The sequence below is a fragment of the Myxocyprinus asiaticus genome, chromosome 32, assembly GCF_019703515.2.
Source record: "Myxocyprinus asiaticus isolate MX2 ecotype Aquarium Trade chromosome 32, UBuf_Myxa_2, whole genome shotgun sequence".
NCBI classification, from domain to species: Eukaryota; Metazoa; Chordata; class Actinopteri; order Cypriniformes; family Catostomidae; genus Myxocyprinus; species Myxocyprinus asiaticus.
In genome coordinates, this window is record NC_059375.1 from 30,827,727 (window position 1) to 30,855,000 (window position 27,274).

At 35.8% G+C, this 27,274-nt stretch overlaps 1 protein-coding gene across 6 annotated transcripts in view; it reads right to left on the reverse strand.

The window, feature by feature from the left end:
• The window catches only part of LOC127422940 (vesicle transport through interaction with t-SNAREs homolog 1A-like), a 182,400-nt gene that overhangs the window by 122,756 nt on the left and 32,370 nt on the right, over positions 1–27,274 (reverse strand). For all 6 annotated transcript variants that reach the window (XM_051666837.1, XM_051666835.1, XM_051666836.1 and 3 more), the window contains exon 5: positions 15,859–15,943. In XM_051666837.1, coding sequence (XP_051522797.1) covers positions 15,859–15,943 — 85 coding nt within the window. The remainder of the gene's footprint in view (positions 1–15,858; positions 15,944–27,274) is intronic.

The window sequence follows — 27,274 nt, forward strand, 5'->3', positions numbered from 1 at the left end:
TAGTAACCAAAAGACAGCGCTCTTGAGCATGGGCTTCATTTATGGGTGGCACAGAGACCCCATCCTGGGCAGGTCTGATCAACCTAACATGGCAATTGCAGGACTTTACACTGACATCTCTGAATGTATCAAAGCCTATAGATGTGAATGCACATTACCCTGTACATTCCTCTTAACATTTTTGTTACCCTGGCACATTGCCCTGTACATTCCTCTTAAAATAACACTTTCTTTTTTTATATATATATATATATAAAAAAAAATTAAAAAAAAATATTAATAACTACAGCAGTACTCACTTTTTATTTGTTTATTTTTTACTTCTGCACTGTGACATATTTTAGAGTGCATAACACTTTCAGTAATATTAAAAAAAAATGAAAAATAAGTACAGCAGTACTCAATTGGACTTTGAAAAGTAGGCATTCCATACCAGAATGAAACCAGACCTGAATTCAAATTTGCAGTAAATTGTGAAGGTATTCTCCCAACCTAAAACACCTAAAACCAAATGTCTATTTGGCTATTGGATAACATTAATCAATAGACACAGGGCCTCGTGACATCAACAAAAAAAGGGAAGTCTTTCACAGGTGGAGCAAATTATTACACTTTTATGAAAGTTTACAAAGCCAAACTTATTTTTCTTTGGAATAACTTAGCTTTTCTAAATCATTTTGATTTTATTTTGACTTTGAAGTATATACTGGTATTGTGTGACTGAATGTGAAATAGTTAGAGTGAATGCGCATGTCAGAGTACTCTTCATTCATTCTCATAGTTCACAGAGTGAATCATTGTGTGTTAGTGATTGTATAAACATGTATGTGTGTGCATAATAACGTGTTATGCATGTCTGTATCAGTGTTGACAATGTGCGGCAGTGTTTGTAATTGAGGCTGAATCAGGCTGTGGAGGGCGGAGCGTCCAGCACTGCCGCTAACAAGGGGATTCAGACTCATTGAGGCCCTACTGATCCCCTGCCATCCCTTTGAAGGGATTATTAACACATTTTGATTACTGTGGTCCAGTTGTCAGAGAAAATATAACCTCCATCAGAGTATGAAACAGACAGCCTTTCTACCCCCTTTTTTTCATCTCTTACCCACTTTCAGCCCAGCCTGGCCCACTCAAAGCAATTCACTAATTACCACAGCAGCCATCTTAAAACCACACTAATACAGTATTAGCTAGATGGAGAAATTAGTTAGCCCCTCTCGTGTCTCCTTCTTGAAAAAGCCACAGTTATTTTCAAACACAGGATCAAATGAATGACACATGCGGTTGTTCTTTCGGACTGTTGCACGGAGAGACCAACATATTATCTTCAGTGCTTTCCTTTTCAATCATTAAAATAGAAACAAATCTGAACTAATGCATAAGTTTTTTATTATTATTATTATTTCAAATGGCTCCATAAGCTTTAAATGACTTCATAAATGTGATTCCACAAGCTTCACATGGCTCAATAAGATAATTCCATATACTATACATTGTTCTATGAAATGACTCCATAAGATGACTCCACAGACTTCAAAGACTCCATAAGAATACTCAGTGACTTTACATCAGATGGAGAAAGGGTAGGGGTGATTAGTGTATTGTGCAGTGAGACTGCCACCCAGTAGCTAGAAGAGAATGAATTGAACATTTACAGAGCTGTTAGGCAGCACGAGTAATCAACAGAGCCATGCTGCTCTCAATTTGGATCACTTACAGTTAACACTACAACTGAAGGCCTAGTGATATTTTCATTGTCTAGGAGGAAGACAAGTCAGCTGCTTAAGTACCTTCTACATACATTTCTGTCTTTCCATCCAACTTTCTTTCCTTCCTTCCATCAGTCTTCCCCATCTTCCATCAGTCTTTCACCAGCATTTCCTTGCTTCCTTCCTTCAGTCTTTCCACCTGCCTTTCCTTCCTTCCTTCAGTCTTTCCATTCCCCCTTCCTTTCTTCCTTTGCTACTTGAGTTAAAAATAAAACAGAAGTAAAACAGATGGTAAACTTATGTACCAATGCACTGTCTTTTCATGTGGCTTCCTTTAAAGACACCTTCCTAATCAAACTTTAAGAACGCAACACCTGCTACAACAATAACAATAGTGTTAGTAATGAAAAGAATAATATGAGAACACACAAAAATCTCACAAATCTGAACGTACTGTGCTAAACATGCATCAAAATGTATACCTACTTCTCAAACAGACACTTTTATCAAAAGTACTACTTACAAATGACACAGATATTATACAAGCAGAAGCATATAATCTAAGGGAAAAAACAATACAAATAGTGCTGCTATATCAAATATTATTTTTGAGAACTACAATATCTAATATGAGCTGAGAGGGAAAGCACATCTGACTGTTAACTAGATATCTGTTTGTGAAACATATCCCTGTAAACATGAGAGGATGTGAGAGAAACAGTGTGTGAAGTGTGCAGATGATCTTTGGCTGGCTAAGTAGCACAAATCAAAGGGCAGGATGGGCTGGAGTTAAGTAGGACAGGGCAGGACTGTTGGGAGGGAGGAAGTTAAAGGAGGGTGAGCGAGAGAGAGACGGACATAAAGTGGTGCTCAGGTGTGAGTTCTGAGGAGGGAGCTTCTGTTCACCGTAGTCCTCCTGGATAATCAGTGCCCAGATGGACAGAACATTGTTTGGCCCAACTAAATCCAGGTGGAGTGTGAACGCCGTTCCAAACATTAAATTATCTCTCTGTCTCTTTTCATCTCTAGACTTCTAAATGTCTTCAGAAGCATACTGCCCTGCAAAAACAAAATGCAATAACTATCTCTTAGTCCCTGATCTGTTCTGTAATGGAACGTTTTAGCTAAACTATGCTCAAATTCAGAGAAAACAGAGTGAGAGACATACTGTATGTCTGGACAGTCAAAAAAGTTTGAAGCCATTTCTTTCAGTTTCAGTGTTGGTGTAGTTACTTAGGTTTGGCTTAGTAGGGCAGCAAAGGCAGCACTGAATCTATTAGCATTTATCTAGTGTCCATTTGTAAAACTAATAAGAACCCTGGGAATATTCTGCAATAATAAAACAGGGGCCCAAAATGATTTTATGGTATCACACATAGGCTCGATATCTTGATTCGACTGTAATTTTGCCTCCTGAAGATTTCTTTCCCAAGTATTTTTATCTGACTGAGTCAATCATGAAAAGAAGCTGACAATCTCTGGCAGGCTAAGGACGTGGGATTGCATTTTTTCATGTGTAATTGAAATGAGTATGCTGCAGCAGATGGCATTGGGTGTTTCGTGTGAGATTTTTCAGAAATCACCTCACCATGGTCAATGCGGTTATGAATGGCAACTCAGACTTATGGGTTTGTTAATGAAATCATGTGAGCTGAACACTGGACAGAAATCCATACTATGAACACAATCTTAAAAATGCACCATATGGACTAAAATCTAAAAACTACTAGCTTTTTTTGAAATCGAATAATAGGAGATCTTTACTATAGAATATTTGATCATGTATATATGTTACTTGTATCTATCTGTACATTATTATGTATATGTTTGGGTTTAAATACATATTGCAAACTGACCCTCAAGTGGCTTAAAGTGGCTCCTTGCAAATAATTATATTATTTCTAAAAAAATAATAATAATAATAATAATAATAATAATAAAAACCACATACAACATATTAACTTGTTTTCTACCAGCAAACCCTGTATCACTGCCACACATTTGACTTCTATGCAATTACCAGCAGAATTATTCATAAAGCAAAATGCAATGAGGGGACTTTCTTTATCTGTGTTTCATTATGCGCTCATTAAAAAAAGTACACATTCTAACACAATGCGAGCATCTCAAAGTATCTCGAATGGTGGATATTCTACTAATGTTATAGATTTAGTTTAGAGACAGAAATGAACCTAGCTGACAAATACTTCAACTCTAAAATCAAATCATTTAAAAAGAAGAAATGATAGTTTATAAATAACTCTATAAACCACTGGTATCTAATGAAACGTGAAGGTGGAATTTTAAACGAAAATATTTTCACTCATGATTTAAACGTGAAGAAAGTTTCATAAACTGATTAAGATGATGCACAAATGCTGAGAAGTAATTTCCATTTTTTTAAAAAAAGATACTCTTAATGACAGACCATATCTGCAGTTATTAGATCACATTGAATTAAAAATGTATTCATAAGTGTTTCAATTAGAAATTAGAGCAGTACTTTAAAGATCTATATTAAATGGCCCCTCTAACTAAAAGCTTCCAACACAGCAAAAAGATTACCCTTGATCCTATTTTCAATATGATTATGGCATGAAGTCAAGGCACCAACCCACTTAAGCGTAATTCTAACATTACAAATCATTTGCTCAGAGAAAACACTCCAAGTAAATTAACCTTGAATATTTCTTCACCAATTCTAAGGAAATATTTATCAAATATGGGCATAGTTTATTCCGTAACTATAAAGAGGGCTGGAATATTTACAAATGAACGTGAAATTAAAATGACATTGTAGGTGATGTGACAAATCCAGATAGAACATTTAAAGGGGTAAATAATAAAGGCTGAAATAGATCATGCTGCTGATGTTCAGTATTGCCCATACACACAGATCAAAAATTCTGATATGCTCAGCAGGGATTTGACACTAGACACAAACACACACTTGTCCTCTCCGTCTTTTTCTTCAACCACACATCCCACACACACACACACACACACACACACACACACACACACACACACACACACACACAAAAACACTGTGCTAAATAAATAAAACTCAAATGAGCTCCTAGAGTTGTGAGCAAAGCTTATCTTTTCAGGAACTTTCAGTACCATGAGAAACATCCAAAGACTTGAGCCGAGAGTGCTCAGTGGTGGAGGCCACTTGTCATCCAGTGTGGAGACGGAGTGATTCATCAAGCCCTTCCTTTTTACGGTGGCTCAAGGGCGCAGCCTATCGGGCAAAGTGTAGATTGCAATCTCTGCTCTCTTACCTATAATCACCTTGATCAAGAGGGGAATTAAGCCACTAAAGTTACACTGTAAGTACTCTGTAAATTTGATTTATATGGTGCAATATAGATCAATGTTTCAGATAAGAAAAAAGATGTTGGAAATACAGTCTTATAAAATACAATTAGGTCTAATTGCAAAACATCTAGCTCAGTTCTATTGTAATTCTAAAGCTGTCTTTAGCTTTTCTATGCGTTAAATTCACCTTCGAAAAGGTCTGCTTCAATAGTAGTTTTAAAAACTATTATCAAATATGTCAGGATGATGGCAGCAGGGTTCCCTCCAGAACGCAAAACAGGGTATGCCCCCCCTCTCATATCTCGCCAGTTTAATGTGCCCGACTCCCTCCCCACCCTCCCCAGACAAAAGTGAAGCTGTCCCACTGACTGACAGATGGAGCACCCAGCTGACAGATCGGGTGATGCGTTTCATGTTCAGTGGGCGTCCTGAGCCTGCGGCCGCACCGGCACAGGGTGCGGCCCGCCATGGAGGAAGCCACTTTGAGGGACGGTGTGACACAAGCAGCCGCGGAGGGGACAGACGGACAGTGCTAATGATGGCTGATTTGTTTTTCTTCCGTGCATCAAACCAAGGGGTGGTCAGCATTGAGATACACTAACCATCACACATTGAGCCATATTTAATCTGAAAACAAATAAGATTATCTGCGCTATTATCTGGGTTAACTATCCATAACAAAGCAGGTCCGACAGCTGTTCAAACTTATGATGATGATGAAGCTCTAAGCAATATTGTCATTAACAGATAATATGTTGTCAATAAAAGGCAAGACTGGCTGTTTAAAGAATAAACATGATGTAGAGTGAAAGCCAGTGTGTTCTGAAAAACACATTGTTACTCAATAACAATTCTTTTTTAATGCATGAAGAAGGTATTTGACCAAACCATTGCTAATAAAGATTTGCAAGCTAAGACACTGTGAGTCTTTATTCCATTTTTTCCACTGCTCAATAATAACAAAAATGACAATAAATTAAACATAAAACTCTATTTTAATTTTCAGATCTAAAAACACTTTTGGCCTGAATGCCCAGGAAAAGTAAAATGTGTTTTTGCACTGTCTAATATTTCTAACATTCAAAAAAAAAAAAAAAAAATCTCTGATGTGAGTTTTTCATTTTGATGGACACTCCATCTTTGCAGTAGATCATATCCTTGTTTCTTCACAAAAGTTATTACAATACTGTAAATAAAATCCAAATATGTTAGCATTGATGATTAAATGTTTATAAAATTTAATTATTATGCTTAGAGATATTATTCACAAATGCAACAAATATTTTGGTAACACTTCACAATAAGGTTGTAGCCGTTAACATATCTTACCAGAACAGTTAACAAACAATGAGCAATACTTTATACAGACAGCATTTATTAATCTTGGCACATGTTCATTTCTACATATACTAACATGTTTGTTTTTTTTAAGTTAACATTAATAAATGCATTATGAACTGACATTAACTAACAATGAACAATACTATACAGTATTTGTAAATTAACATTAACCAGGACTGATAAATGCTGTATAATTTGTTTATTTTTAAAAAATACTTAATTTTAAGTTTATGATATCGAATGCATTAACTAATGCATTCGATATCATAAACTTAAAATTAAGTAATGCTAACGAATATAAATTGATTGTAAACATTTTTATGTAATGACAATAATGCAGTACTCTCAGTAGCATTGCTTCTGGTTAGATGCACTGAGAGAAAAGACAAAATAAAGGAAAACTAAACAAAACTGGAAGATAAAATGTGGCCTTCCTGCCTAGGTTTTTCAAGCTCAGTCTGACTAGTTTTCTCTCTTAATATCAGCCACCCAACTCTCTGTGACTCCTTAGTGAATTACGGCTGCTTTTCAACTGCCATCAATCTCCTGTCATCAGTGTGTCACTCCCATCACACAATTACAGTTTATGATCCTCATTCCGCAGTGACAAGGTACTGCCACTCTCCCTTCCCCCCTCTCCACTTTTCCTTTTACTTCATTTCACTTTTCTCTCTGCTTTTTGATATTGCGGTGCCTCAGATGTGCCAGCTCTTTAAAGCAGCCAATGAGGAAGCGCCCAAGGGGGTCCTGGATATTCGCTTTTGTCTTCTATTTCCTTCCAAAACAGTTTTATTTAACGCCATCCAGCTCGAGTGCCCTCTTTCACTCTCTCTCTCAGTCAGCCAAAGGTCAATGAAAGATTGTTTTTGTGTGTCGGTGTGTGTGATATAAACAGACACCTATGATTGGAAATATTTTTTTTTTTTTTACTCTCTCTCTGGAGAAAGTACTACTTTTCTGACAACAAGTTTACTTAACATGTTGGGTGAGGATTGTTACAAACTAATTTTTATAAAATAAAATAAGCTAATAAAAAAAATAAGTTAACACTTTCCATTACAGTGCTCATCATAATGTGTATTTGAGCAAGTTGACGCAAAATATGTAAAATTTGTTTTTTGTTTATCAACATCAAGATTTTAAGTTAAACACTTTAGGTGTTAAAAGTTTTTCACTATGGGGCCTGGGTAGCTCAGCAAGTAAAGACGTTGACTTCCACACCTGGAGTCACAAGTTTGAATCCAGGGCATGCTGAGTGACTCCAGTCAGGCTTCCTAAGCAACCAATTGGCCCAGTTGCTAGGGTGGGTAGAGTCACGTTGGGTTAACCTCTTCATGGTCGCTATAATGTGGTTCTCGCTCTCGGTGGGGGGCGTGGTGAGTTGTGCGCCTCCACACGCGCTAGGTCTCCGCGGTAACGTGCTCAACAAGCAAGTATTTCATGTCAACTACCCTTTCTCATTTGTAAATATTGCATAATATCAATGAATTACATGTGCTGAATGTGCAATGTAATGAAAATGTATAAGTGTTTTTAAAAGTGCAATTTATGCTATGGCTTGTAATAAATTGCCTCCCTATTTTTCTTTTATCCCTTTTACATTCCTCTCAACAACTACAATGACAAAATATTTATGCATTACACATAATCAGTGCATTTTACTCTTTCTCGGGCTTCAACCCAACAAATCCTGCTTTGCTGACTAAATTCTGCTCTTCCTTTGACCTTAGGACCAACATTAGTTCAAACTCAATCCTGAGGATCTAGGAGATTTTGATGCATCTAGGCGGTGCCAAGTGTTATGGAAAGGTGTATTCAAAAGTTTACCTCTTATTCTGTCACTCAACAGTTTATCTAGACAAGTGGATCTGTCCCCCCATTACCCCCAAAGGAAAAAACCCTCAAACTGCATTTGGGATTAAACAGTTAACGATTCCACATAACATTAGCAAATATCGCAATACCGATTCGAATATATCAACAAGTTGACACCTGCACACTCTATCTGCAATCCTAGAGACAGACAGATGCAAAAGCACATACACACTGGATACTCAAGTTTGTTGGTTCAGCTCTTGCATTAAGAGCCTGTGTGCTGGGTTTGCCATTGTGCAATATGGCCCTTTGTCTAGCCAGACTGAAATCAGTGAGTGCACCTCAGCCACCACAGTTCAAGCGTAAACACTTTTGTATGTCTCCATATAATACTGTTGCCCATGGACCCCCAAATCCTTGGAACAGCTGAGTCTTTCGGTGTCAAAGATAATGGCGATTTATTGCAATGCGAGGCTTTTTTCAAGCCCACCCCCCCTTCGCTCGCTCAAACCGATTAAAATTAAGCCGTAAACATGTGAGAACAGAATTAGCACATTTAGTGAGTCTCCTATCCCACATCCTATTTTCGCTCAGGAGCGGCTGATCCCTGCAGCCGAACGCGGGTGCAATTTTAATGACGGGGAGTGTTTTTGAAGTCCAGATGAAAAAAGCGTTGCTCGCGTTTGTGGCGGTGCTAGATACGGCAAGGCTGGGTCCGGTGTGATTGGGGGAAATGACACAGACTCGGACTCTGGGCTCTTCGATAGTATCGGTGTCATTTTCCTCTTCACGATAAGACGCCTCCCTGACAAGGCCCGATTAGGAGAGAAAAAAAATCATTATTACATCGCCTTTCATCCGCCGGGGGGTTTCACGATAAACAGCTCACCCGTAGGTAGATTTATAGAGTAGAAAACCTTATATTACACTCACACAGTCACTTATTTCTGTTTTACGAGAGGTTTACATTGCATATCCATATTTAAAAAGCTATAAAAACATACATAAATTCAAACTTCTGAAATATAGTCCTTGTAACAAAAAAAAAAACAAACAAAAAAAAAAAAACATACATTTTCTATGAGAAAATGCCCTCATTACAACACAAAAACCCACCACTGTCTTTACAATATCCACTCTAGCTAAGTTCCTCTTTTTGCATATCTGCAAACTCTGGTGTTAAAATATTTAACTCTTGTGGCTCTGCTCCATGAATCAAACAATTATCAAATAACGGCATATTCTTTTTGAAACACAATACGGCATTCAGATTTCAGCAAACTACAAAAACCCAAGTTATTTGGTATGCGATTCCTCGAGGAAATCCACTTCACCAAATTGTCCTCATTAAAGAGAGAAAAGTGGCACTGGGATAAAACTTTAAACACGACTATACTATGAAGGAAATCAACTGGTACAGCCATGCTGAAATAAATAATGAGAAGCAATGAAACAATTAATTACAGACATATTACATTTATAACAAATGTAAATGGTTGGATAAAAACACTGAAATCTCATTTAGAATTTATTCTGCACAAATAGATGTGTTGCAACACTTTTCCACTTCTGATTTTTGTATCATTCTAAATACCCAAAAATAGTGCATATTTAAAATGAACAACAAATAATAATACAAATCTGAAAATGTATTATTGGGAGAAAGGCTACCTCATAATACATAAGAACACTATGATATAATTAGAATACTCAGAATACTATCAACAAAGCAAAAATCTTTCAATAATGTAATGTTTTTTTCTTTATATTTTTTAATAAATTCTTGAACTAAAAGCAAAGTTATTATTATTATCATCAAATAAAAATATAAGAATAATCATAATAATGCTTATGAGATTACTCAATGTTATTTTTTTTTCAGTTCATTATTGAAAGATTCCAGCTTAACTTTGACATTTTATTTAAACTATAATTATATTATTATTATAATATATTTTTTATAAAATAAAAATATTATAAGAATAATCATATTTTTTCATATTAATATTCAAAAAATGTTTTTTGCCAGTTCATTATTAAAAGATTCCAACTTAATTTTGACATTTTATTAAAATTATAATTATATTATTATTAGTAGTATTATTATTAGTATTATTATTGACAAATTAAGTAAAATTAAATGTTGACATTTGTTATTATATAAATAATTTTTTAATATTAAAAGTTTTCAAAATTAAGAGCTTGGGAAGAAAAACCCATGGCAACCCAAATTACCATTCCGAAGGAAAGAGTTAATAAGTTATAAATTTCCCATAATGCCAAAAAACAAGCAGAAAGTGGAGAGGAGAGAGAAATAAGCAAGATTAGGGATGAAGGGAAGAAAATTAAAGAATGATAACATGGAAAGAAAAGAAAAGAGGGAGGGAGACAGAGAGACAGAGACAGCCGTGTGTCTGGGACACTCTGACACCCATGAACTGATACAGCAATGTCTTAAAACCCATGCTCGTATTCAAAAGCAGTGTTTTATCATGTTTACAAAACATATTTATTTCTTCCTTCGATTATTTATTTTGTTATTTATTTCTAGCGCAGACACACACAACTCCCCCGTAAAAGCATGCCTCGACAATGATGGTGCTCCCCCCCACTTGCTCTTTTAATACCACTGCAGAAAAATCAAACCGCTCTCAAACAAATTGATGTACTCTTTAATACAGTCGACACATCATCACAGGGTCCTTGCGTCGTCTGCCTTGGTGACAACTGCAGGGCTGCTTAGCTTAGCCGCCATGGCTACTGCTTTGTTGGTCGCTTCAATGATTTATCACAAAAAAAGAAAAAGAGACAAAAAAGGAAGAAGAGAGAGGAGAAAAGAAGGGCCTCTAGATTGAGTCATTGGCCCCTTTGATTGACAAGGTCTAATCAGCTTATCTGGGTGCTAATAAAGATGATGGCCTGCGGAGACACTCTCTACCTGGCTCTGCGTGAACTTTGGGCCATGGTGAGGGCCCCAGGGGCCAGGCCCCAACCCACTCTGCTTATCTAAACACTGCTGAAATCAATCCCTAATGAGCTTGTTTCATTTGCCCCATCGATCCAATGCCACAGCGGCTGCTGTGTATTCAAAGGCCACCGCTCTGCTCCTTACGGTCACCGTTTCTAGAGTCTCATTTTTTTACATTGGCTTTCAGCAAAATCGGACACTCCGTTATGATTAATTTTGATTAATTAATATATTTCGAGGTCATTTTCTAGTCAAAAAATAATGCTCCATAAACTCTACGATTGAATAATTCTTCATGTGTTCTTAGGATAAAATGTGACTAAATATTCCAAAATTCTCTAGCATTCCTAAAGATGACAACAGAATTATACCCCCAAGGTATTTTATTTTCCACCATACTAAACATATACTTCCTTGGCTTTTATAAACAGCCAGGCATTTCTTTGATTAGGTTTATTTAACGTTCGTGGGATCTGGGACAGCTCTGATTTAAATGCCTTCCAATTGGCTGTGTTGCTCCCTCCTTCTATACTCCAGGCTCTTTTCAGGCCGGTGCGCCTCTGGTTCAGGCAGCTTTAAAGGGGGTGCCCTCTCCTAATCAAGACCCATACTTTATTTATGAGACAAACAGTTTGGTAAAAAGCTAGGCATGTCCAGAGAGCACTCACAATATCTCTCAGAGGGCCTGCAGTGCTCCTGACATGCTGTTGCTGGATTGAACGCAGTGCACACTAAATCATCATGGCACTGACTAACAAACCAATAGTGGAAGTACAAAAATACACAAATGATTATTTTTCCTTTTTCAAAAGTCTCAAATATCTGAAGTTTGGTGGCTGTTCCAAGTTTTTGATTTGAGGAAGCCCCACAATATGGAAGATCTTTAATATTTTGCTATAAACTCACCATATGTCTCATTACTATCTAAAATGTAAATGTCAAAATTCAATATAAGCTTATCCAAAAAAAAACAAAAATAGCTGGTTTTGAAGTTTTGAATTTAGAACTCTAAATATGTTCCTCTAATAAAAATATTTACAAAACATTTTACATTTATGATCCAAATGAGTCTGTTAAACAATAGTGTTAAATAAAATGAGCAGATAAAATAAATAATTAAATATTAAATTACATTTAAAACATTATTAATATTACCCAATTACGTAATAAGACAGTGCCATGAATATTAATGTAATATTAATTAATGTAATGTAAATGTAACCATAATTGTATAGTAAATGTCAAATGTACAATTTACACACCATTTGCAAGTACACTGATATTTTTGCTCTCACTACGCTATAATTTATGTATGTATTTGCCTTTAGACAATTAGCCAATTCGCTTCTGATAGGAGGTGTACTGAATTGGAGGTGTACCAGTGAATGTATTTTAAGGCCTACCTTCAAACTCAGTGCCTCTTTGCTTGACATCATGGGAAAATCAAAATAAATCAGCCAAGACCTCAGAAAAAAAGGGACCTCCAAAAGTCTGGTTCATCCTTGGGATAATTTCCAAATGCCTGAAGGTACCACGTTGATCTGTACAAACGATAGTACGCAAGTATAAACACCATGGGACCACGCAGCCATCATAATGCACAGGAAGGAGACGCATTCTGTCTCCTAAAGATAAATGTAGTTTGGTGTGAAAAGTGCAAATCAATCCCAGAACAACAGCAAAGGTCCTTGTGAAGATGCTGGAGGAAACAGGTAGACAAGTATCTATATCCACAGTAAAACGAGTCCTATATCGACATAACCTGAAAGGCTGCTCAGCAAGGAAGAAGCCACTGCTCCAAAACCACCATAAAAAAGACAAGACTACAGTTTGCAAGTGCACATGGGGACAAAGATCTTACTTTTTGGAGAAATGTCCTCTGGTCTACTGATCTAATGAAACAAAAAATGTAACTGTATGGACATAATGACCATCGTTATATTTGGAGGAAAAAGGGTGAGGCTTGAAAGCCGAAGAACACCATCCCAACCGTGAAGCATGGGGGTCACAGCATCATGTTGTGGGGGTGCTTTGCTGCAGGAGGGACTGGTGCACTTCACAAAATAGATGGCATCATGAGGAAGGAAAATTCTGTGGATATATTGAAGCAATATCTCAAGACCCACTAGAAGCCTGCGGTCGGCTAAGGAACGTCACCTTGTTGTACCAACACAAAGAGGCACCAAAACACTTTCCTGGACTTTCAGCTTCATCATACCACATTGGTAGAACACCCTTCCCAACTCCATCCGTGAAGCTGACTCACTCTCTGTCTTCAAAAAACGACTAAAAACACATCTTTTCCATGAGCACAGTCATTAATATATATATAAAAAATAAAAACAAAATTCTTGTTGCACTTTTAATCTGTTTTGAATACTATTCTGATGCTAGTGAAACTTTGTAGTATGGCACTTTTCATACCACTATCTCCTTAAGATAATTCACTTTTGTTTTTGTTTATTTCCTCTTTTGTAAGTCGCTTTGGATAAAAGCGTCTGCCAAATGAATAAATGTAAATGTAAATGTAAACAATTTAAAGGCAATGCTACCAAATACTACCCACTGGGAATGTGATGAAAGAAATAAAAGCTGAAATAAATCATTCTCTCTACTATTTTTCTGACATTTCACATTCTTAAAATAAAGTAGTGATCCTAACTGACATAAGACAGGGAATATTTTCTACAATTAAATGTCAGGAATTGTAGAAAACTGAGTTTAAATGTATTTGGCTAAGGTGTATGTAAACTTCTGACTTCAACTGTATATATATATATATATATATATATATATATATATATATATATATATATATATATATATATATATATATATATATATATATATACACAGACACACACGCACACACAACCGGTCAAAAGTTTGATACACAATTTCTTTTTTATTTAACATTACTTTTATAATGAAATAAATGAATATGGTGGCACAATTATATTTTTGTCTACAAAACTAATTTCATACATTTAAGCATACACCTTCAGATCAAAAGATTTTTAAGATCATGAGAAACATTTCAGTCAAGTGTTTCAAAACTTTTGACCGGTAGTGTGTATATATATATATATATATATATATATATATATATATATATATATATATATATATATATATATATAGGCTAACAGAAACACAAAGATACTTTATGGCGGACGCTGTAGCAGGTGTGGTTTGCCACTTGAGTAAATTTAAACACAGTCCACAAACTGGGCGATCTGCCACAGTGTGACACGGGGACTGAGGGTCACTACCGCAACTAAAACAAAGAACTTCTATCCCTTTAGCTTCTTAACAGCCACCAGAGTGGGTTGTGTTTACCCAGACTCTGTGCCAGGTGCTCACTGTGCATTTTGTGCATGGTTGCTGTGCCCAAATCCCAAAAGTACAGGGTTGTCCTTCCTAGGGCCACTTCAGTTTAGGACTACCTGCCGCTACGTTTTGAAGACGCAGGTGTGTGTAGTGAGAGTGTTGGGGTGGTCAGTGGGGTAAGGGGATCAGGGATTAGGATCACAGGCTGAGTTGCACTTTAACGCTGTTAGAGAAAGGCTGAGTAAACAGCCATTGTTCTGCATTTGTGGTTCCCACATAGAGAGAGTGGAAGCAGTGCCGCATTGTGCCGAATGAGGGGTCTCAGAAGCAGAAGATGTCCTTTAAGGGGAAAACTCTTCTCACAGGGGGTCTGATCATGCCATTGGAGTGTACGGCTTTCTGCTTTGGTACCTACTAGCAATTCAATTGGGCAGACATAAGTAAAAAATATGTCAGCATACCAGAAAAACTAAAGGGTCTTCGTTCGGTGAACTGAAAAGGAAAAATCTTATGTGGGGTGGAAATAAAAATAAAAATAAAAAAATCAAGCATTGGATTGAGAGAATCCAAAATAAATTAAACTACATTTTTAAGCAGAGGATGCAGAATGCATTATGAATTTGTGAGTTGCTCTTGCAAGACATCAAACACCAATGGTCTGTGCAACCCTTTCTTGATTTAAATTATTCACTGTGTCAACGGCACACAACCATTATAGTGTAAATTAACAAACTTTTCAAAACTACGGTGGAAGCCAAAGAAAGCCAGTAGCTTCTTGAAGAATGAGCTTTGATATGTCTCCAAGGAATACACTCTGCCTCAACAACATGGTGACAGTCAGGCTGAAAAAAATTGATGCCTACTGATTTAATCTATTTCAGATCTAAATTAGCTTATTTTCTTGTATTTAAAGATGAAAACTAACATTAAAACAAATGTGAATCAGGTGACATTTAGGGTGTTTTATTTAGAAATGGGTTTCTTAAAAGATCTCGTCTTTATTTAGCTCTAAGATTGCAGGAATGTAGTGGCAGGCTGTTGTTGTTCATTCTAGTCGACACGCCATCATTTGGTACCCATTTTAAAAATATTTCTCTCTCTCTATCACACACATATACCGTATGTATATATATATATATATATATATATATATGCCACACACACACAGGTAGGTGAATGGAAATAAGGCGATGTGTTTTGTGTGAGCCTAACAGTACTGCGGCTGCTGCTCTACACCTCTCTCTCCCTTGCTTGGCTTTGATGTGTTTCTGAAAATGTCACCAGTCGTCAAGCCATATTTTTTCCTCTCTCTCTCTACCTCGCATACATGCGAGACAATTTGCTGTCACTCACCCCGCTACCCAGAATGCCTACCCGTTTCCACAGCTATCTGGTAGCCAGCTTCCAGCCTCCGAGATGACCTTTCCAGCCTCTCTGTGTTGTCCAACAGATGTGCTCTCTGTAAACCAAACCATGGAAAGAGAGAAAACAATGAGTGATTGAGAAGACTGGGAAATAATTTACAGAGGCATTTTTGATAACAGCCAACACAATAACAGGCACACTATGACAAAAGTGTACAAATCACTTTGTTGTAATTGAAATCAAATATTGATTCAAGAACATCTAATTGCAAGTTGCGTTTTATAACAAATTGGACCGATCCTCACGTAAATCCCAAATACAAAAAAAAAGGACGGTTCTTAAATCTTACACCCTTCCTTCCTTTTAATTGAAGCTTCCTTCTTTGAATAGCTTTGTTCTAAAGGTGTTGCCAGATCTCATTACCTCACATTTAGTGCCAGGGCAAAGATTAGCATGGGAGGGATGGTTAATTGAGCTGTAATATATTTTCAATTGCTGCTTCAAATTACCCACAGTCTGAGTTGTTCAGGATGCCACCCTAAAGCTCAGTACACTAACTATTTTCTCTTTTTTTAATTTTTTTTATTCTTCAAAACTAAATACATTTTAAGAAATAAGAGTCATTTATGTTGGGATGAGACAATATATTGAATTTTGACATATTACCAACCAAAGAAATGATGAACCATACCATGGCATAACTTGATATTTCGAATTTTGCAACATTGTTTTCCGTCCCATGTGATCATAAATGAAATGACTTGTCAAAGATCATAATCTCTCAAATCGCTTGATTTGACCACTACTGCGCTTTTTTCTACACTGTTTACAGGGTTCACACAAGGTCTTTGAAGTGCTTAAAGTTGCTTGAATTTAGCTTTGAGAAATTTAAGAACCGGAATCGCCTTGTTTTAATGACAAGTGCTTGAGATTAAAATTGTATCCTCCATGTAGTGTGTGTTCAAAGATGAGGCGCACTCCACTTTCATTGAATAATGTGTCCTTGTAATAATGTGTAATATCCTTTCTGTTTTTTACAGTCAGATAAAAAAGTAAAAAGAAATATTATTTTAATCTCACGCAGGATGGATGCGCTAAAGAAACCAAGAGATTCTCGTTGATGTTCGCAGAACATCAACACTGTAAGCCACTCGTTAAACCCTTAAAATGACAGTAACCTTTTTAGCGTTTCTTATACAAATGAACGTAACCGCAATGTTTTTAATTGTACACATTATTTCAAACAGTGATAGCTCATATCATTATTTTATATTAATTATATTAATTATATTATATTAATATAATGTAGAATATTTGTATTTTTACAAAGTTAAATTTCGATTATTATATTGCTGATTTAAATTATTAAAATATAAATATGCACTTTCACATACATTTTTCAGGACAGATTTTGTTCAGTGTTATTGCTCGTTCTGCACCTGATAAGCATGAAAGTAGCCCACTATTTTTGAAAGCTTATTTGTTTGCGATCTTTTCTTATAGAGAAAATATGAGCAACTCTTATTATTTAAACTCTGAACATTTATATTGTCTATTAAAGAACTTTATTTTGAAATTATAATGTGTATTTTTCTCAAACATTTTATCAGAAAAAAAACTGTAATATTTTGTAATTTAATTGCTATTATATCGAATCAAGATTATTTTGAATCGAGAACCTCATATCGTTTATTGAACCATATCGTGAGATAACCATATTGTCTCATACCTACTTTTAAGTTAAGTTACACTCTGATATCTAATGCTTATTTGATGTTTAGGGGTCACTGTAAATAATGCAAAAAGGGCATGTAAATTTTTCAAGGAAAGGTCGATCAACTTGTGTTCAGTTATACTGTAGATGTACAAACTCAGAAATCATAAATGTGAGATTAAAACAAACACCATGATCAAGAGCCAGACACATTAATATTGCACATAGTGGGCTGAATTTTGATCTTTCAAATAAAGACAAATACATTTCATAAGCCTACTAACCTAGGTCATACTGAAAGTAATGATAACTGTGAAGTGGTTTGAAACTCGTTAACTTTTGATAACGAGGGGAATAAATACAGGACACTTAAACACTATACCCCTTATAATTAGGTGAGAATGGGAAATTAAACACAAATATGCATGCATATTCTTATTAATATATTACATATCAAATTAATAAACATAACATGATATATAAAATACACTATGCATATTAGGGTGTTTCTTCAACTCCGATCACTTTCATGTCCCAGGGATTGATTTTTATTCAATTGGACAGATTTCAAATTTATCTTTTTGTTATATGAAAACTGACTTTTAAACATTTTACTAGGCCTTCATTAAACGCCTTTTATGTATAGAGACCAAGGGACAAATTTTAAGAGTGCTAGTGCTAAGCACAGCGCTATGCTATAAGTTATGAGCGTAAAGTCAATGGGCATGGCCATGAAGTTGTGATATTTTCGTGCAAGCATGCGCTAAGTCTAGGCATAAGTGGGCTTGGCGAAATCACGTGAGCAAGATGCTAATCGGGTCAAGTGCAATTTAAGTGCAAGGTTCTACTCCGGTACGTCTGTGTCCTATTTTACTGTCCATTCCCTCAAACAGAAACGATATAAACAAAGACAGGAAGTCATTCATAAGAAGTTGGTAGTGTAAATGGACTGTATGTAATGAATTATAAGAATAGAAATATGGACTTACATTATTTTGGACATGCTCCTTTTATATACATGGAAGTAGGCTCCATTAAATTATAGAGAATGTAAGTAATAATTTTCATCTACTGACACACAAATCATGGCTAGTATTAACAGTGATTGTATCAGCTCGCACTTCACTTCTACCATTTCTATTAAAATCCATTATAAAAACAGAAATTATTATATTTTTAAAACTATGATAATAAACAAGAGTGAAATAAATATAAACCTTTTCAATATTTATTGTGTGAAAACAATTTCTGTCAATATTAAAAAAAATTACATATATGTCCCACAGTTGTGGCATAATTTCCACCAAACCAAACAATTTTACCCCTGATATTTTTATTTTTTAATTATTTTTTTGTCTACATGTTAACCAAGTGAACAAAAGTGTCCGTGATGAGCATGCTTGAGATTAAATTTGGTAAGTAATTTTAAGAAAACAAAGAAAATCCAGGTAAATATCACTTACCAAATTTCATCTCAAGCATGCTCTTTAAGAGCTATTTTTATTGGGTTTCATTTCCAATCAAGCTGTAACTTTTCCAAATGACGCAAAAAGTCTGAATATTTAATCGTATGTATTTACGATTTATAAAATGTTAGCTATGTAAATAGTCTTAGTAAGATAAGGATGGCCATTATGTTTTAGAAATGTTAAAAATGTAATTTCCATTACTGTAATTTTCCCCATAGAATTCTATTAAACACAATACAGATATTTGAGATGTGGTTGAAATGACACAGTGGTGGGAATTTTCATGACTTCCAGAAAGAAATTATAAAAATGACATAAATCTCCTGTGAGGCATGTACATAAACTGTTGCACATTGTTAGTAGACAAATTTTAAAAAACTAGTCAGAAGTCCACCATGCTAAAAGTGCCTTAAGTTGATGAAAAATCCATCAATAACATATGCACATGTGTTGTGTTAAGGAAAGATATACCCAGCCAGCATTTTATACAGTAGATACTGAAAACATGCATCATGTTCTGATAAGTCACATCATTTTTGACTTTGAACACCAAGTTAGACCACTACCCAGCATAAATACCTAATATTAAAATAGTTAGAGAGGTAACTCTATTTCTATAGAACAGTTAACCTTTATTCCTGTTTACATGCAACAAGAGTTTCCAGTTCTAGTTAAGCTGTCAAAATATATAACTGCTAATCACTCCAAGGAAATGAAATGAAAAATAGACGACATTCCACTTTTTTGACAATCAAAGAGAAGGGAAAGTCTGTCTCAACTTTTTTTCTTCTCCTCCTCTCGGTTGACAGATGTCATTTAAAATAGGTGAAATACTTTTTTTAATAGTTTAAGGGAGGGGGTGTTAGTGGGAGATGGAGGGAGGGATAGAGAGAGAGATAGAGAACGGGGGTGTGAGTGCATATGGGGAAAAGGGAGCCATCTCTGCCTAATGAGCCCCTCTGGATCAGTTGAGATGGAGGGGACGTATTGACATGCACCGCTTAAACTAATACACCTAGACCAGGGATGTGCATGTGTGCCTGGAAGCACACAGCAGCCGGGGATACTGACAGAGTAGCTCGCTCCCCTGTCTTCAAAGAGCTCAAGTGATTAGTATGTTATCATTACCATTCGAAACATGATTTTCCTATTCCCTCTCGGCAAAGGTGACACGTCTCGGGGAGACGGCCAGCATATTCGCGCGCTGGAAAGCCACTTCAAAGCTTTTTCTTGAGTTTCTCTCCCTTGCTTATTCTCACTCCCTCTGTCTATTTTTTTGGGTGGGGGGGGTGGGTAGATGTCTATGGTGTGTGGGGAGGTGAAGATTGGGTGGAGTCATGACGACACAACGAAAGAGTCACCTATCAAAGAGAATAACTTTAATTCTAGAAATGGAAGAAACGACACCTTCGTTTCTCCTGTGGTTTTGTTTTCAATAAATGTCCTGCTTGTGGATCCAAAGCATTTCCAAGTACAGTTGGGAGATGACTACGAGTAAAAGAACATATTTGACTCAAAGACACATTATCATAATATATCAGAGAGATTTAGTAAAACAAAAGGCCCAGGATGCATATCACTCATCCTCATTCCCCCACAAACTGACCTGAATAAAAGAAAAGCTTCTGCTTTATTCGGCATTAGAGCGGCAGGACTGTCAAAATTGTCTCGCTTTTTTGGTCTTATGGAGTTCAACAGAAGCTTCTTTTGAAGAGGGCATGATAAATATCGGTGTGCCTACGACCGCCTCTGTGTGCGCCCCTTCTCATTTGTGCCAGTGCATGTATGCCTTTTTATCTGACACCTACATTTTCTACAAAGACGTTCTTAGATATTATAAATGAGAAATATTTTTTTGTTTTTTTCTTTCTCTTCTAGCCACACTTCAGTTGTAAGTTATTACCGTGGAACCCAGGAACAATGCAAACGCGACTCAAAAGGATTGTCTTCCCTTCCCTCTTTTTTCTATATCAAACACTAGCGCTTACAATCGCAAATTTCAAAAGTTTTGATGATTCCTTATTATTTCAAATGGGGGAAGAGTCAAAGTGAATAATGATGACAGCTATGATTCAGACTGACTATGTGATCTTCTCCACCATTTGTTTGGGACTTGTAAGAAAAGGAATTACAAGTGTCAAACAGTTGTGAATAAGGCTGCTAAATATTTAAACATGTTTTCCAGCTGAGGAAAAAGAACAGTTTTAAAAAGCAGGCTAAGTGTGTATAAACTGTATGGACTTTGATTAAAATTCAGTAAAATGGGAGGAAAAGACAGAGCTGAAGTGTGTAGAAAAGGAAAAATCAAATCTGATTCAACAGCAGCACATTCAGGGGTGGAAAGAGGGTGTCTCCTGACCCAAGGCTGAAACAATACTATACTCCCATTTTGTTTGGCCATGTGGGAAAAACAACAACAACAGAAAAAATAGAAAAATACAAGTCAAGGTAGCAAAGAACGGAGAACCGTGAGGGGCTGTAAATTATAAATGCAGGAGGATGGTATGGCTCTCGTACGAATGGGATTATTCCGCAACATGAAGTGAAGAGGTCTAAACAATATACTGATTGTTCAAAGGCATGCACACACAAACAGACTGACTTTTGTGTGACTACCCAAACACAGACACAGGAGTCAACATAGTTTACAAAGATACTCCAAACCAGAGGCATTGCTGTATTTCTTCTCATATCTGAGCGAAGAGGATGGTCTAGCATGACACAGCCTGATCTATCAGAGTCTGTATTGTTTACTTAAATGATTTTGGTAGTTTAAAGGAATATTCCAGGTCAAAACAAGTAATGCTCAATTAACAGCATTTGTGGCATAATGTTAAAGATAAAAGCAAAACAAAAAAATGTCACCTTGTCCCTCGTTTATTTTATGCAAAAATCGCAGTTACAGTAAGGCACTTACAATGGAAGTAAATCAAGCCAGTCCAAAAGCATAGACACAAGACATAAACATTATATCATTATATGATAAAATAGCTTACTAACCTTATCTGTGCAAAGTTATGTTCAATATTACAATTTACAAACCCTGTATACTTGTTAATGGATATCACCAAAACTTTACATAGATAAGGATAGTACAGTAAGTGATTTTATCAGACTAAAATCATGTTAACATGTATAATGTTTACGTCTTGTGGATATACTTTTGGAACAATGTGTATCTTAGCATTTTTGGACTGTGCCTCACTGTAACCACAATTTTTGCTTTAAAAAAATAAAATAAGGGGGTGAGACTATATTATTTATTTTTTCTGGTATTCAACATTAAAGGAATATTCCAGGTTCAATACAAGTTAAGCTCAGTTGATAGCAGTTGTGGCATAATATTGATTACCACAAACATTTCTTTTGACTTGTCCCTCCTTTTCTTTAAAAAAAACAAAACATTAAAATCTGGGTTACAGTGAGGCACTAACAATGGAAGTGAATGAGGCCAATCCGTACATATTAAAATACTCACTGTTACAAATGTATAGTCAGAAGACATAAACAATGTGCGTGTTAACATGATTTTAGTGTGATAAAATAGTTTACTAACCTTCTCTGTGTAAAGTTATAAAATTTTACAACTTCATTACCATGACGATGTAATGTCAACAACTCCTAAAACCCTAAAATGACTGTAAAAATTACAATTTAAACAACTTTACAGCTCAAATAATACATACGTTTTATCAGAAGAATTAAAGGTGCTATATGTAAGATTGACAACAAGCGTTTGAAATGGGTACTGCAGTCCAAATTCAAAATATTAGAGAGTTGTCTGCCCCGCCCCGGACTCAATGCTCATGCGGATTGTCAGAATGTTGACACGCAAATTAGCCAACTCAGCATCTGTTTTAAAGGATTTCTGGGCTTTAAGCTTATGTTAGGCCAAAACATAAACAGAAATTCCGGTCCGGAATGGAAACTTCAAAGTAGAATAAACTGGCTGTAGCATTGTTATCGAAGAAGCCTGTATTTCAACTTAGCATGTTTCCTAATTCTCTAATGACATATTATGCTCATTTTATGATTTAGTACAGTAAAAATATTACATATAACACCATTAATGTAAGTGCTTTTATAAAATTATAAGCTTCTCATTTCTGCCTTTAAACCCTCCAAAAATTGGCTCCATTCACATTTTAAGTGCCTCACTGTAACCTTGATTTTTGCTTTTTTTTTTGTTTTGTTTTTAAGAAGAAGAAGAAGAAGAAGAAGAAAAGGAGGGATGAAATAAATTTTTGTAGTAACCAACATTATGCTACAAATGCTGTCGACTGAGCTTAACTTGTATTCAACCCGGAATATTCCTTTAACTCGTACAGAACCAGGAATATTCCTTTAAAGCCAGGAAAACACAGAGTAAAGAGAATTATCAGCCACTCAAGATCATTAAATTGAAATTTGTGTTGATTTCCTTTTTTACATAACCAGTTGACATATACTTACAGCTGAAATGAATTAATGAAATGACGCAAGTGTCGTTTCGCTATTCACATGTCTGATGACTGTAGGGAAAATAAGGTTTTTAATTTTTGCAACCATAAATATTTAATGCGTCTTTACAATGTCCTCAAAAGACAGAGGAGATCAGAAAATGTGCATTCTAAATAGTGTTATCTTCAAAAGATAAGCAATCACTTAGTAAACATCTTTACAAAGGCAGACAGAACCATGATGCAGTGCTACCAACTCCTCCACCGAGAGAGGAGGCTTCCTTTATGAATGAAGATCTTTAGATATTGTAGTCTGTGTGTGGCTGCATTTGTCTATGAATAGGGGAATCCCAAGTCCAAACAGCAAAACACACACACACACACACACACACACACACACACACACAGACCCATTAATGCACTTACAACCCTAGACAGGAGATGAAGATACCGGCGAGCAAATGCACACACAAACACACGTAGACTGAGATGGCGGCCTTTTTGCTGTAATCTACATGCTCACTTCCAAATTGGATGAATGCAACAAATACAAAAAGACATAATAAAACGTCGCCTTATCTTGGACTAAAAGGCAGGCTATTGTATTCTCATCCGCTGAGTGGGGGAAACATCTGCGGGCTGTTTCCTAACATGGCACAAAGAGAACTCGGCATGGGTTGACTGTAATTCCACAATTCTGTTATATTTAGAGCCACGTGTGCTAATAAATTACTAAAACTGATGATAATAAAATAGCTCATTTTCTTTGTGTTGTAAATGAAACAAAGCATTACAGTGTTATAGGGATAGTCATCATTTACTTAGCCTCATGTTGTTCCAAACCCATTTGACTTTTTTCTTATGTAGAACACAAAAGATGATGTTAAGCATACTATATGTTAGCAGGGTTGGGAGGGTTACTTTTGAAATGTATTCCACTACAGATTACAGAATACATGCTGTAAAATGTAATTTGTAACGTATTCTGTTAGATTACTCAAGGTCAGTAATGTATTCTAAATACTTTGGATTACTTCTTCAGCACTGGGAGATTTTTTCACTTGTTTTGACTATAAAAACTCTGCCAGTTCAGTAACACAAAATACACATGTTAAAAATACATTCTCTGAAAAACCTAAATATCTTATGCAGTGTTGTTTCTAAAACAAGATTAATCAAATTGATCTTGTTTTAAGGATTTTTAGATATTTTTACAGGAAAACAATACAAAAATTATCATCAAGAATAAGATTTTTGCCCTAATATCAAAGTTCTTACTAGAAAAAAAGAAATTATGATCCAACGTGAATTTTCTTGACAAAAAAAAATATGATCGTGCCTGGTAATGTGCATGTAAAATGGCTAGAAATAGCATTTTAGCTTAGCATAAAGCTGACAATTTACACAAGGTTTATCTCTATTTCTTCTGCTCCAAACTTACTTCAAATTTAGTTCTCTGTCTGCTCGTATGAATGTAACACATCATAAGAAAGTGTTTCACCGCTGTACAAATGCACTTTGGATCGCATCATTTATATGTATAAATGTTTTCCATCTGAAAGGACTAAATATTAAATGAAACAAATGACAATAAAATGCAAAGTAATCTCTTCAATAATCAAAATACTTTTTGAATGTAACTGTATTCTAATTACCAATGATTTAAACTGTAACTGTAGTGGAATACAGTTACTTATATTTTGTATTTTAAATACATAATCCCATTACATGTATTCCGTAACTCCCCAACCCCTGTATGTTAGTCTCAGTCACCATTCACATTCATTACATCTTGTTTTCCATACAATAAAACTCAATGGTGACCTTTTGTGTTCCATGGAAGAAAGAAGGGTTTGGAACAGCATTTTGGGGTGAACTATCCTTTTAAACACGTAAGTAGCTGACTTTTGTGCAGGCACTACAGGAGTCGAGGTGATTTAAAAAAGCATGCAGATGTGAGATTTATCGAGTGATCCTGTATAGATGTTCATGAACAATGTAAAAGTGTCCTTGATATTAAAAAAAAAAACGATGTAACTACTAATTTAAAATGAGCAAGTATGTAAAGAGAATAAAAGCTTATCTACATATCCCCTCTCATTTTGTTGTAACATCATGTCACACTGCGTTTTCATATTTGATGACTGTTTTGACAAGCTGATTAAATCTTTTAAGGTTTGAGTGAAACAGCTTTGATTCCGTTCCTCATAGAGCAGTATGTAGAAACGAGCCTCATTTTGAGCTTTATCAAAAGAGACTATAAAATCAGAACTGCGCCTTTTTATTCTGACGAAGCAGGAAAATGAATGAAGGATCTGCGGGAATGAGAGGACCAGAACACGAAGGAAGAGCAACACTTACCTCTTCACGTAACTTTATCAACTGCCACACATGAAGGCACAAAATAGAGGAAGGGGGAAAAAGAAAGGGAGGGAGAAAGAGAGTGAGAAGAGAGATAGATAAAAAGCAGAGACATGGCAGGAAGCAGATCAGTCATGCGGCTTGGTACAGAATTAACGTTGCCGATTTATCTGTTTGCATGTTTAGCATTTTAAAAAAAAAAAAATCACAGACAAACACATTAAAAGAAGTTAAACACGAGACTCATGCTGACTTTTTTGAACAAACTAAGATCAAGTTCTTACTTTGTCACATTAAACAAAGAGACAGGGAATGGATTTCTCAACTCACAATGACTAAACTACCATCATCAAGGAAAAGGGTGAGAGAAACAGTCACATCATAGAACTTGATATGTCATAAGGGGGAAAAAACACTAGCACTTCAGTCTGTACAGTAGGATAATTCAGAATGTGTACAGTAAGGATGGAAAGCTTTGAGGATTTGGGCTCCTTAACCACAACTCTGCAGGATTCCTACTTCTCGGCTGTGAAAGAGAAAGTGACACCCGGCAATACACCCTTTTTATTATTAAAGGATGTGCCCAGCAGTTCTGACAGACTATTAATGACATATACCACAGCACAACAGTATAGCCGGAGAGTGTATTATGCATCAGATGCAAGAGTATATACATAAACATAAAGCCAGGCGATGCATCTTATTAGGGAAACAACCTACCATGGAATAAAAAAAGAAAAATTGTATGCATGAGTTATTAATTTTTGATGAAAGAGAATAACAAATTAAAACTAGTAAAACAGAGAATGCATGTCTTGCTGTGCACTTAGTGGCCCTTGTAGGGTCTCTGAAAGAGCCTAACATAAATTAAACTTAATCAAGTACATTAAGCATTTAAAAGCAGCTCTTCATTACAGTCTCTTTATGTAAGAGAATCATTCTCAGCAAAAGGTGAGTTGCTTATCGTGAGCGCACAACATATTCAGAAGAGGAGGGAGAGGACAAGTTTCTTAATTTGTCAGCCGTTGCAGGTGATTTTTTAATCTCCATTTCTTGCAAGAGATTAAAGGTTAGCAGATCTAAGAGGAAGCTCTGGGCCATTATTAAAGGCCTCTCATCTCTTTTTGTGTGCGCTGGTCATTTTGAATTTCTCTATTTTTAAATCATTTGCTATCGTATCAGAAAAAAGGACAGACTTTTTGAATTTTGGTCATGAATTATAAACTTGATACGCAACTAAAAAGGCAAGATCTTGGGGCGTGATTTTAAACTGTGGTGCTGGCTGCTGTCGGTGGGGACTGCACGTTCCACAGTGCTAAATCTTTTTCTCCTTTATGCAATCGGTTCACAAGAAAGCTATGAGTGCAGCTCATGAATCATGTCAGTAATACTAGAATATGACGTTTCTGTGAAAGTATCTTTTATATAAAATAATGTAGGAA